Source organism: Parus major, chromosome 13 (genome assembly GCF_001522545.3).
Source record: "Parus major isolate Abel chromosome 13, Parus_major1.1, whole genome shotgun sequence".
NCBI lineage: Eukaryota > Metazoa > Chordata > Aves > Passeriformes > Paridae > Parus > Parus major.
Genome location: NC_031782.1, coordinates 16272164 through 16286033, shown reverse-complemented (window position 1 = coordinate 16286033; position 13870 = coordinate 16272164). Strand labels below are relative to the sequence as shown.

The 13870-nt window shown below is 51.1% G+C and overlaps 1 protein-coding gene across 2 annotated transcripts in view; it reads right to left on the bottom strand.

Moving 5' to 3' along the window:
- Positions 1–13123, bottom strand: part of LOC107210794 (nucleotide exchange factor SIL1-like) — a 50126-nt gene extending 37003 nt beyond the window's left edge. The window contains exon 1 of one of the 2 annotated variants that reach the window (XM_015642080.1): positions 13055–13123. In XM_015642080.1, the coding sequence (XP_015497566.1) occupies positions 13055–13107 (53 nt within the window). In that variant the 5' untranslated portion in view covers positions 13108–13123. Of the gene's footprint in view, positions 1–10959; positions 11154–13054 lie in introns of those variants that run through there. The other variant, XM_015642081.3, reaches the window with a different exon arrangement.
- Between the last annotated feature and the right edge of the window lie 747 nt (positions 13124–13870).

The window sequence follows — 13870 nt, the reverse complement described above, 5'->3', positions numbered from 1 at the left end:
GCTGGAGCTCCCCAGCACCTCAGCTTCAGAGGGAAAGGCTTTGATGTGGCACTGAGATTCCTCTGGTCTCTTCAAACAGCAGCAGAGCCACAGCTTGTGATCCGTGCAAAAGAGCATTTTCCTTGGGGAATGGAAGTCACGCCAGCGTTCATCTCCACCTTGTCATGGCAGAACAAGCTGCATCGGTGCTTCAAAGAGCTCCTCAGCCTTAAATCCTTATAAAAAGTTGACTAAGTGGAGAAGCTGACTCTGAAGGTCTCCTGAATCCCAGCAGAGGTTTTGGAACAGCTTTCCTGTGAATGCCTGTGCTGCCGGAACCACGGCAGCCACCGTGCCGGGCTCCTCTCACAGGGAACGCTCTGCTGCCCCAGGGAGACCTGAACTGACGGGTCATGGACAGAGAATTAAAGAGGCAGCAAAGCTCCCAGTCCCCAGGTCCCTGCTGGGCTGCATGACCAGGCTCCCTGCTCCTCAGAGCTGTGGGGTTCGCTCAGGAGCAGGACCTTAACTCCGTCCCACTGCCCCTCAGCCACAGCACTCCAAAACCTGTACTGAGGAAGGAGGAGAACAGAGAGGTGACCAGAACTGAGTGGGTTTCCTCCACAATCTTCTCGTCCAAGGGACAATTACTCTGTTTGTAACCTCAGTACCTTCCAGTCAATGCACTGGTTCTCATCTGGAGCTCAGACCAGCAGCACAAGATCCGGACACTCAAAAGGAAAATCTTTTGGTGAGACACCCTATAAAGAGCCATTTCATGGACTGGCATATCTCAGCAGCTGAGCAGCACTGGCCCACAGAGGGTTCTTCCTTTGACAGTCCTGCCTGTCACTGCACCTGCTGGCTCTGCAAACATCCAAGCCAAAGAACACAGGGACTTTCACTCTCCATGTCTTGGTGTTTGCTGCAAGGCAAAGCCAAGAGCTCGAAACCTGCTGTCAGAGTGAGCAGCAGGCTGTTCCTACACACGCTCAGCTCTGATCAAAGATGCACCTGCAGCACCTTCCTCTCTGCTCTGAGACACCAGAACATCCTGAGCAGCTGCCTGTGCAGGGCACATCCAGCACAGCTCTGCAGGTCTGTACGTGCCTAAGCTTCTGCCACGATGACCACAGACCTCAGCTGTCCCCTCCTGCACACAGATTTTATCCCCAGCTATTCTGCAGAGCTCCTCCATCAGCTGCCATCTAAATGAAGCTGCTCTGTGAATCCAGGCTGCTTCAGTGACAGCCTCCACAGTGACTTCCAGTGACCACACACGTCACATGTCAAGACAAGTTTTGGCACGGACCCCAGTGAGGGAGTGAGAAATCTCCACGCACCCAGAGGCAGGCAGGGGCAGTTCCTCACATGTCAAAGGGAACAGCAGTGGGAACAGGCCGCATATGTTTTCCGAGGCAAGGACCCTGTCATTTATGGAACAAATGGTACATTTATTGTGCTATTCAGGAAGAAATAATAATTACAGTGGCCTCCAGTCTCCAGCCCTTTTAAGTCTGTACTTAAAGAAAGAGCAAAAAAAAGACCAAAGCAAACAAGGCTTCCACAAAACCCTCTGAGCTGGCTTTTAGCTGCTGGACAAAAGCGTGGCAGCAGGAACTGCTCATATTGTCCCGTCTCGTTCCTGTTTTGTAACAGCCCTGGCACTGCAGGCAAAGCATGGCTGGAGCAAAGCCCTGCTCGGGTGCTGGAGCTGCCCTGACCTCAGCTCCTGCCTCGCCACTGTGCTCCTGGTGTGCTCCAGGTGTGCTCCAGGTGTGCTCCAGGTGTGCTCCTGGTGTGCTCCAGGTGTGCTCCAGGTGTGCTCCTGGTGTGCTCCAGGTGTGCTCCAGGTGTGCTCCAGGTGTGCTCCAGGTGTGCTCCTGGTGTTCCTGGCTGCCCTGGCATGTGCTGCTTGCTGGGCTTGTTCATCCCAGGGCAAGGAGCAGAGAGCCAGCCTGGGCACCTGTGCTGCCATGATGCATTTTTTTTTCCTTTTCTTTTATATAACTTTTATGTATTTTATATTCTTTCATGTACTGTATGTTAAGTGCCCTTAACATGCACACCTGTAATTCCTTAAGTCTGATAACTTGCCATCAACCTGGCATTCTGCTAGGCCAGAGAACCAAACATCCTGGAGGCCTTGCAGCCGGAGCCCTGAAAGCCCTACGCTATCTTAAGAAACCAAGGTTCCCTCTAAAATACATCCTGTAAACTAAAATTAAGCCCAAACTAGAGAGGAATACTTTGAAATAGAAAGAGATCACGCTATTCATTCAAGCCTCTCATTGGGGCATCTTTGTTAAATATGCTAATTTGCAAGGTCTATGAAATTGTATACGTGATCTACCGTGCGTGTGCATTTCAGCAAATTCCACCATAAAGATCCTCAGTGAATACCCACATCAAACCCCTTTATCCCCTAACTGGCTCTCAATTTTAAGACCAAGGAAAAGGCATCATCTGGCAGGCTGTGTGTGCCCAAGGGCATTGAACAGCAGCACCCAGGGCTCCATCCAGGGCTCCAGGATGAGCTCCCAGGAGCACATTCCCAGCACACATAACTCTCTGTCTAATCAGGCACTCTGCCCTGTTTCGGCAGAGATTTACAGAGAGGCTTTTTTTTTTTCTCTTGGAAGCAATAATAGATGGACAGCAGGAAAGGGAAGAAATTAATGAACAAGTAATCATTCCCAAAGTTGCAAATAGGAGCGATTCTTCACTCTGAGACAACTCTGGAAAACAAGATTAAAATGCTTAGGGGACATATTCTGAAAACTGCAGGTAATAGAACAGATAAAATGTATTTACACTATCTCACAGGGGACAGGTACTTTTTATTCTGCTGAGGAATGTAATATTCTGCTCCTCATTGCAGAGCTAAAAGGGTGTCCTAAAAAAAGGAATTTAACAAAGCCTTTTTAATGGCAACTGGGTCTGGCTCCAGAAGACAGGCTCTCCTCTGCCCCGCAGCCAACACGCCAGGGGAACCACAGCCAGCACCTGCAGACACACCCAGCACACAAACATGGTTAATAATCCATGCCAGCACCATTATCAACCAGCAGGAGGGAGGCTGGGATGGCAGGGGGGTCAAAGCAACGCTCCCTGTGCTGATGTTTCCTGAGAGGAGGAGGCAGGCCTGCCTTCCTCCGCTTCCGAGCGCCCGCAGAGCCGCGGCTGCCAGCGAACAGACTGCGCCTCAAGTAGCCGCCAGCAGAAACAATTTGTCATGTGTCAGATCAAATAAACTCTTATGAGGCCACTGTGCTCCCTGAAGCAGACGGCTGCCAAACTCCAGAGGAGAAATCCAAGGAAGCGAGCAGGCCGGTGGCAGCCCCGAGTGCTCGTGGAGATCGGCACACTTCTTGTTGGGAGACATCGGCGCCCCTGCAGCACCCCCACGCCAGGCAGCCAGCAGCAGCTCCCACTAGGAGCAAGGATTTGGTGTTTAAATTGTCACTCTGTATAGTCCAGAAACTCCACAATCCTCATCCAGTGGCACAGCACCTCGCTCATCCAGGGAGGCCTGAGGAGGGCTGGTATCTGGCAAGTGTCTGGAACGGGCTGTAATGGATTATCACTTGTCCGAGCAAGTGATTCTTCCCTCCCAGCCAGCACATGCTCTCCTGCCACAAGAATTCCCTCAAAACTGAATTACAGATTACTAATTTTTTTCCTTTTAAATAGTCCTGGAGACTTTTTTTTGTTCATTCGAAAGCACCATTGCAGTTTCCCATGCACTGAGGTCCCTCACAGGTCCCGTTTGCTGCACAGTCCTGCAAGAACCACTAAAGCACAGGGTCTGGGCATGTCCTTGTCTGTGATCCTGCTGGGCAGAACAAACCCCTAAAACTGCTGCAGGCACTTCTGCAAGAATAAATCACACCAGCAGTACTGGGAGGATCTCAAATCACCCACCTGCTTCTACAAAGAGCAGAGTCAAGCACTCCCTGGACTGCACAGAGGGCACATCTCTCAGCCCAGGGCTCAGCTGCCTCCAGATGTTCCAGTGGGCTCCACCTGGGAGCAGCCACCTGAGCCCTGCCATCGTCAGGAAAGCCATTCCTTCTGTAGATGATGGATAATGGCCCCAAAAAAGTGAGTCTGCAAGAGGCCTGAGGCTCCTGGCTGGAAGGAGATTCGTTTATGGCATGGTGAGAGCAGCCACAGGGAGAAAGGCAGGAGATGCAAACGAAGGTCAGGAGAAGCTGGAGATGTTGCTCCAAGTCACCAGAAAGCAACCTCCTGCCCCAAAGCCCAGCAACAGAACCTCGACACTGCCTATCAACAGAAATAAGTGAGCAAATGGGAAATCTGGCAGCCTGAAGTGAGGAACAAGGGAAGAACAAGGAATCAGGCACGGGGCATTCCCCCAGAATTAGCAGGGCCAGTACAAACCTCAGCTCTGTAGGGTTTTTCCAGCTTATTTAAAGAGCATCTGGTGCCTGATGATGAGTTTTATGTAGACCCCTTTTATCTGTACCAGGACTCCTCTCCAGCCACAGGGACTGGCACGGAGCACAGGACCCCATCCGTTGTTCCAGCAGCTTCTCACCCAGCTCAGAACACAGCTCTCAGCCAGCCCAGGCACCAGGAGAGCTGTAAAGGATTGGTGGTGCTGATTCCAGCAAGGAGCAAACACAGGCTGTGCCTGGAACGCGGGAAGTGTTACACCGAGATCCCGGGGAGGAGGAGGAGGTTACAGCCTCCAGTCTGTCATTTACAGCGATGCTTTTCAGGCACTCACAGCTGCTCAGACATCAGGAGTCAGGTTCCCACAGATTCCCAGCCTTTGCATGCTCCAGTTTGCAGCCAACAGCTCTCTGGACTGTGATCCAGCCTAGCTCAGGGGTGGAAAGCAGTGCCAGCCCCAGGCACAGCCCTTGCCCCCAGCCTTTGAAGGCAGGTTAAGCAGGCAAAGCTTTAGGCATCAACCCAGGACATGGCATCAGCCCAGGACATGGCTTGAACTCACACCTCTGAATGGAGACTCTTCCTCTGAAAAATTCATGCTTTTTTCAGCTCTCTGCCTTTGAGATATTTCAGAGAGAATCAAAGGGCTGGAGTGCAGTGGGAGTCACACTGGCATTGGGTTCCTCAGCAAACTCTGGTTCTGTTCCTGAACAACGATAAATTCTCCTGGAAAAAACCAAATCTGCCTCAGCCACCCCATCTCACCCTGCTCCTCACATCTGAACAAAGGAACCCATTTACAGCACCACTGACAAATTCCTTTACCCAAGAGCACGTGTCCAAGTGCCACGCTGGGAGTACTAGGATGGTTCCCAGAAGCCTCCTGCTGACGTGGAACACTCTTCCCAAGCTTCCCCACATACACTCTGTACTTGATTACCCCATGCTTGCTGGAAGGAAAGGAACAAAATGCACTCCAGAGCCACTTGCTGATTCCTGATTTGAGTGCAACCATGGCAGCAACACCATTTTCCCCTCTCTTTCCAAGGCTGACACATGCCATGTCCAGTTCCCAGAGACAGGAACACCCAGCCCTTCTGTTCTGTCACCCTCAGGAGGGCCCATCTGGAGGAGCCATCACACACTAGGTACCAACACAGTATTATTCAAAATTATGTCCAGAACTTGCAGAAGCACTTAGATCACCCACAGCTCCTGCTGGAAATTTTCCACAGTGTAACAGTTTATTCTGTGGGCAGGAAGAGAGCAAGAAAATTAATTAGGCAAAGTAAGAAGAAAAAACTCCTCCTAAAGTGAGTTAACTACGCTAAAGCAGCAGTTGTGAGCAGGCCAAGTCCATTTTAAGGGCTATACATTTTCACTTCCACAGTCTTGAAAAGGAAAATGAAGAGACTTTGTTCTGCATGCATATTGTCCACCATTTGTTATTGTCTGTCTATTGATGCTTACTTGAAAAACAAAATTTAATTAAACCCCACAGTACTGCATCGCCTCCCTTTGAAATATGCCTGCATTAGTGGATCATTACAGTAAATGAAATACAGCTTCATATCGGATTTTTCAAATAACGTCCTAAAACTGTTACAAATTAAATAATACTCCTGCAGAGAGAAATTAAGAGACAGTGTTTTTAGCAAGGGCAAAGGGAGGTTTACAGATGAAGTCTGGAATGAGACGTGGAGGCAATGAGGCAGAGAGGTGCCACAGGGCTCTTCCAGACCTTGTTGGGAGGGTTCTGCCTACCAGAAATGAGACAAGGAAGGAGTGTGCCAGGACCAGGCACATGGAAGGGGCAGTGTCCCAACTCCCCAAGAATGTCAGCATGACCAGACAGGGTTTTGGGGTGTGCTGGCACAACCAGAGAGGTGTTTCTGCATGGGGGAGAGTTCCTCTAGCCACACACCCTGCACGTGCTTTGCAAACCCGGCCGAAGCAGCCTCATAACCACTGGAGGCACTGAAAGCCTGGACATTCAGTGGCCAGGGAAAGGGAGGCAGGAAGGTGCTGATCTGGCAGGATGAGAAATACATACCCAGGGAGGAGAAAAGCAACAGGAGCTTTGTTATCTCGGGGTAAGTAAAAGCACAAGTGGGTCAGTGAGTCAGCGTTGGGCAATGCCTGATGTGGAACAGCAAAGCAAGTGAATATTGCATGAGCCTCACAGCTCTGGCTTCAAGAGATCTTCTCCTTAATAGCACCTGGGCTGATGCCAAGTGTTCTTTGACAATTTATTTACTCCAAGAAATCATTTTCCCTAAATAACAGGAGCCCATTACCGCATCTTTCTTCATGTGAGCCTGGAAAAGGCTGCGCCCTGCAGCAACTGCGGCCTCATCTCCATGGTGATGCACCAACACACACACATTGACTCCAGCAAGAAGGCAAACGTCCCCAAAGGAGAGGCTGAACCTCCCCAAAGGAGAGGCTGAATTTCCCCAAAGGGAAAGGCTGAACCTCCCCAAAGGAGAGGCTGAACCTCCCAAAGGGAAAGGCCGAATTTCCCCAGAGGGAAAGGCTGAATTTCCCCAAAGGGAAAGGCTGAACCTCCCCAAAGGAGAGGCTGAACCTCCCCAAAGGGAGAGGCTGAACCTCCTTGAGGAAAGGTTGAAGGTGGCAGAGCTCTCCCCAGCACGAGGCCTGGGACAAGGTGTGCTGCAGGTGTTGGCAGGCAGGGCTTTCCCAACAGGCAGAGTATGTCAGCCTCTGAGAAGGCTGGAAATAAAAAAAACATTGCAAGTGCACCTCTGGATCCATTTTATAGGAAAACAGTAGATTTCCAGCTGCTGCCCATGCCAGAGAGACAAGTTCCTGTAGTTCTCATCAGCCTGTGAATCAATTATTTATAGGAAGAAGGTTCAGCATATAATCACTGAAAGCTGTCAACTTCCAGCCCACACAGAGCTTCCTCTGTGGAAAGGCTGCTGCTCTGTGAACCAGGGACTCCTCACCCCTGCATGTCACAGGATTAACATGAGCAGCAGTGGCACAAGGGGATGCATTACACTATCAGAAACAACGAGCACCCCAAGGCACTAACAGCACACAGCAACAGCAGGCAAAATCCACAGGAATACAGCAAATGCAGCCCAGGATCCTTCCTAAAGGAGAAGGACGGTGGTGAAAGGGCGTTGGGAGTGGTGTAACTGAGCTGGCACATGGAGCAATTGGGGAAGAGACTCTGACAAGGTTCTGAGGGGCCAGACTGTCAAAGGCAAGCACAGCAGGCAGGCTGAGCCCAGTGCTCTCCTGCCCCCACACCAAAGCCTCTGTAGGGATCAACAACTCTCAGCCACTCACCTGCACCCAAAAACACTCTCCCACCAGGAGATTCTGCCTTTGTGCTTCCCAGGCTGTGGCAAAGCCTCTCCTGACACTTAAGAGCAGCACAAGCAGCCCACATAGAGGATGGAGATTGCTGAGCCTTTCCAAGGAGGGAGCAATTCACCAGTGCCACCATCATCAGGCAGTGGGAGCATGCCAAGAGCAGGGCAGACAGAGGTTAAAAATGAGCAGGCTTCACACTCCCAGGTATTGCAGCAAATGTGCTCATCCTCAGCTCACCAGTGCACTTCTGAACACAGCCAGAATGAGGTCTGGATGTTGAAAACGCACCAGAGTGCTGCTCCCAGTTTGCTGGAGGAAATAAAGGGAGGGGGATGTCCGATAGGGAGGAGGGGACACGGCACAGGAACCTCTGGAAGTGCCCTGCTTCTGCAGTTCAAGGTTAAACACCTCCTTTGCACTCATTTCTGAATCTGCCTCTCTCTAAAGCTGCACCAGGTAATTAGAATCATTATAACTATTATTAGACCATAATATTATTATAGCATTTTTGCTACACTTGACATCTGTTGGCTGATAGATTTAACTGGTACATAAGAAATAACTGTGCAGAGATTTCTTGCAAATGAGCAGCAACACGGAAGACATTAAAGCATTCTGCATTCAAAAAGTTAATTTTATGGAAGTATGCTTGAAATAAAAATTCTAAAATTAAGTTAAACCTTTAAAACCTCTCGTTAAAGGAATTATTTGGGCTTAAAGCAGGCAACCATTTAAAAAATCCTGACTTCTATTTAGATGTTTAAAGGCATATACATAGCTTGGTATCTCCTTCAGCTCAACATATGCATCTTCTTCCCATCAACTCCAGAGATTTCTAAATCATCCTTCCATCTTCCTTTCCCTCTCTCTGCAGCAGGCACTTGAATTATTTGGGCAGAGTCTGACTGCACAGGGAACCAGTATAATCAGGGCTCTTACAACCTGCTGTCTGCAAATCCTATAGAATTATCAGCAAACACACATCTAGAATAAAATACAGCTTTCCTGCAGCCCATGAAGCCCAAAGGGCTTTGCAAACTAGACTTGGGATGCAATTTATCCACCACTGAGATTCAGCTGTAATCCAGAGTGGAACACAGCCTTTCCATCCATATTTAACTACAGCACACAGCCCCCTGGAGAAAAGCAAGGAAGAATCCAACACAAGCCATAGGAATGTTTTAGGGAGACTGAATTTTCTCCCCTGGAACTGAAATTAGGCCAGGGCACTCACCGAGTTGGACCCAATGATGCTTGTGGGTGCCTTCCAACTCGGAATATTCCCTGATTCTATGGCTCTACCATCAGCCACGGACCAATACAGGAGGACAAAGAGGGCACAGTGTCTCCATCCTGTTGATGGAGCCCCTGAAGCACAGCTGGAGTGAACAGCTGGGTACCACAAGTTACCAGCCTGGAGAGGAGAAAGACATGAACACCCCAGAGGAATCCTGTGTTGTTCTTATATCTGGTGGGGTCCGATTTTAACCCCACAGTTACACCCACATGCAAAGCAAGATGGAATAGGGGGTGGAAGAGCACTTCACAAAAGGACCAATTCTTAAACTTCAGGCAGCTGAACCCATCAGCTCAGTACTCACAGACCTTGGGGAGGGTAGAGCTGGTCCTGCTTGGGCAGTGACATTTGTTCCAGTGAAATCTATTTCATCTCAAGTTTAATTTCACCTCTTCCTTAAGCAGCTGGCACTGAGGTGACAGCAAAGCCCTGGTGCAGTGAGGTATCCTGCAACCACTCCCACCATGACACACTATCTAGGAATAAAAATGAGTGTCATTAATTTCTACAGAGCAAGTAGTTTTATCTTTTCTAGAGAAGAGCAACCACACAAGGAACTTGGAATTGCTTGAGGAGAAAAATGTATTTTTGCTACCTTAGTCACATCCCGACAAGCCCAACTCTCACTGAGGAGAGACCTATGGAGAAACAAAGGGGAGCAGGAGATGCTGGACACAGCTTCCCCCAGGCACAGCCCACTGCTGAGGCAGCTCTGAGGGGGAAGCAGGGCTGAGCATTGCCTCGGAGCTGTGCCAGTCCCAGCAAGCATCAGCTAGAAGCCCCAGGTAAACGAAGTTCATGAAAGCTCTTAAAAGTCACCTAAGCCTTCAGAAGGAGAGCACAATCCCCCACTACAGAGACCTGCCCATCACACCTCTGACCAGCACAAAGCAGGCTTTTCACTCCATCCATCTGATGCTTTCAAAAGCCAGAGGAGCTGGGTCTGGGCAAGCTCACCTTAATGATGCTTGGTACTCATTACAAACTAAGAAAAAAAAGACCAACCAAAGCCACTCAACCCCACACATTTGATGGGGAGCTATCAGCAATTCCTGTCACCATAGGAGAAATCCCTGTGTATGGGCCCTGGGAGCTCAGCCCAGGTCTGATTCTGTTCATTTTTTCCATTAATGGTTTGAACAACGAAAGAGAGAGTGCTTTTATAAAACCTGAAAGGATGCCCAGGAGTTAAGAGCTGGAAGCACTCTGGAGGTCATGATTGGAATTGATAAACTGAAGAAAAGTTCCCAAAACACCCACAAATCAATAGAAAGAAAAGCAAGGAAAACAATGAAAAGAAGCATGCTTGGAAACAGCACAAACAGAGACCAAGCACACAAACAGAGTCCAGGGGAAAGTTCCCCCGACAGAGGGAGCTGGGGAAAACTGGGGACCAGACTAAATGTGCCAGCACTGTGACACCACAGCTCCAAAGAGCTGAACATCACTCTGTGATCCAGGAACATAAAATACCCAATTTTGGGCTCCGTGCTGGATATCACCTCCGAGTCCCACAGAAACCAGAGAGTCTGGGCAGCCAGCAGAGCAGTCAGCAGTACAAACCATGCTGCCCCATACCAGCTGTGGAGAGGTTTCTCCATCCCTGCTCCCTCCGGGGCCGGTACAGCTCTCAGATTTTAACTGGGTTTACTTACAAGGACAAGCAGCCATAGGGCTCCCCATTCTGTGAAGGCAAGAGACAAACTGGCTGCTCAGTTTGCTGCAAGGGCGAGTTAGATGAGCTGTCAGGCTCCCTGAGACTGGGATTTCACCAAGGCCCAGAGGGACCTGGGGCCTGCCCAGCCTGGAGATGATTTTCTCTAACCTGGCTCAGGACAGGGCCGCAGACAAGGAGAACACAGCTGCACCAAACCCAACCAGCAGCTTGGGAGAAATCCAAGGGAGCAAAAGCTACAAACCTCATGCAAAAGCAGGGCTTAGCTCTCAGGAACATTTCAGATTTCCCAAAGACTCAGAGGGATTTGGGGTTTTGCTGAGCTGCCTCATGAACTGCAGCCAGAATGGATTTGACAAAGCCTCGGTGAGCAGGCGCCGTCTCCCTTCGCAGGGCTGCTTCCCAGAGATCCCCAGCGTTGTGTCACTTCCCACTTCAGGTGCTAAGAATATCTGAGTGTTCATAAAAAATAGCAACCAGCTATTGAGAACTTATCAACAAAGCGCTCGACAAATCTTAATTAAAGCTGATTCACCTCCCTCACGAGTCGAGCGTTATTTCTCAGAGGAGAACACTGAGTGTAAGAGCTGAGGTGGGTTCTAAAAGCCACGGAGGGAGTCAGTAGCACAGAGGATTAGCACATAGAAAGGCTGACTATTATCCCTAAATTTATCCCAATAATCCACTGCCTCACAAATTCTCAAGGTACAGCTGCTGTGCTTTCAACCCCACCTGCGCAACCCAAGCAGAAGCAGAGACAAGGTTTGGGGGTGCTGAAGTTTTCCAGGTGTTTTATTGCTCAGGCTAAAGGAATTCTCCACTGTAAAGATGAAAAAGGTTGTGGCAGTAGCACCGGCCCTGCTTTTGTGCTGCTTTAGGATACACAGGGACAACACTGTGGTTCAAAGACTGCTCTAACAGTTCACCAGGAATTGCTTCCAGCTGATTTCTTCCAAAGAATTGTATTTGTATCCCTTCAAATTTAGTGAATATGTGGTCACACAGCAGCCTCCAAGAACTCGTAAGACTGCTCTTTCACCTCTGGTAGCTGCACTCCTACACTGCAGTTTCTGGGACAGTATTTTGGATACTTCAACCATAGAAATGCCCTAGAGGCTGCTGAAAAAAAAGTGGACCAGACTGGGTCATTTTAAGGCAAGGTTGAGGGAAAGAGAAAATCAGAAGTCCATCCCTTAGGAATGCTACTCCCAGAGAACAAATGAATTCAAACGATCACAGGGAGCAGGCACGCTGCGGCAGCACGATCAGTAAATGACAGGGTGTGTCACCGTGCTCTGGAGACTTATCTGCACTTAAGAGGCTCCTGCCGGGCTGTGCACGGAGCAGCCTGTTCCACAGACAGCTCCACCAGAGAAATGCCTCTGCAGCTTCTCCTCCTTTGGCAGGCAAACTGAGCAGCGCCGGTGCAGGCAGCTCTGCCTCTGTGCCGCACTCGGTTTGGGTTAGTTCTAGCAGAAAAACACTGCAGAATAAATAGCTCGGCCCTAAGATGTGTCTACAGAACTTGGTGTGAACCCAGACCCTCCTGAAGGCAGGCGGCGTCAGAGCTCTGTCAGAGATCACTCCTAATGGAAGTGTTAGTCAGGCACTTAACTTGAGCACTTTAAGGCAACATTACATTGTTTTTATACAAAATCCCATTTGCTCAACGGTCCCTTCCTGGCCTTGTGCATCGTTTACCAGTTCTCCAGCCATAGAGCCATATGCAAGCTTGTATCAAAGCAATTAAAAGGGTTTTGAAATTCAGACCTCACGTTATAGAGCGCCCACCCTGAAGAAACATCCATTTTAATATCCCGCACCTACTCCAGCGGTTCCAGCACGTTTTTATTGCACAGCAGCAATATTGTACAGCAGCCTGGGCACACAGTAGGCCGGAGGTGACCCAGCCCAGCCTCGTGCTCCAGGCAGAATCCAAACTGTGCCCGCTGGGGGAAACTTAAGTGTAAATATTTATGTTTAAAAGCCCTTAGTGTAAGGGATCCCCGTCCTGCCTCCACTGTGTGCCTAAGTGCCTGTCACAGGGCCCGTGTTTGCGGTCCCTGCTGCAAGACCCCAGCCGGAGCCGGACACGTCCCTGAAGGCCCAGCCACAGCCGGGTTCTGAGGGGAACCGGGCCGGCGGGCAGCCCCCGGGCCGGCAAGGCCTCACCGCCAGCTCCGCTCGCGTGAGTGCAGGGCAGGGGAAGCAGCGGCCGGTGCCCACGAGGCCGGGACCAGGGCAGCGGCCCCGATCCGGGTGCCCGACCCGGCGTTACGGCCCGGCCCTCGCGGGGCGCCAGCAGCACCTCCCACCGCAGCCCCCCCAAGCAGACTCACCGCTCCGCACCGCGCACGCTCCGCCCGGCCCCGAGGCCACGCCCCCTCCCCATTTCAGCCAATCATCGCCGTCCTCCTGCCCTTTGCCCCGCCCTTTCCCGCCCTATAAGTCAGCACCGCCTCACTATTGGCCACGCCCCCTGGCCCGGCCTGTCCCGCCCTCTGATCTCGGCCCCGCCCTCTGACGGTGGCACCGCCCTCTGGGCGTGGCCTCACCTTCTCCACCGCCTCCCCCACCCGTGCCCCGTGAGGCGGCCGCGCTGCTCCGGCTCCGCCGTGTTCCGGGTCCGGTTCGTCGGTCTGAGCCTGAGCCGTGTCCCGGTCGGGCCCCAGAAGCCGGGGCTGCGCTGGGCGGGCTGGAGCCTCCGTGACTCTGGGAACGGCAGCAGCCCCGTCCTGGAGCATCTGTCCCTCAGGAAGGGCCTGCCTGGCTGGGGGCGCCTCTCTGCATCGTGTTACGTTGGACTGCGGGAGGAATTTGTCCATGGAAAGGGCGGTCAGGCCTTGGCAGGGGCTGCCCAGGGAGGTGTTGGAGTGCCCAGCCCTGGAGATGTCCAAGGAAGTGCTGGAGGTGGCACTGAGTGCTCTGGGCTGGTGACAGGGTGGGGATATCTGGAATGGGTGCTGGGGATCAGGAGGGAATATTCACAATGATCAGGAGATGTTGGCCTTACACATCACATCATCCCTGCCACAGGCTACTTCACCACCCCGTTTATTTTTCACAGGTTTTGAGGAAGGTAGTGAGTTTTCAGGTAAATACAAGGGTGTAAATTCTCAGGCTTAGCACCCCTGGCTGATGCTGAAATGAGGTGA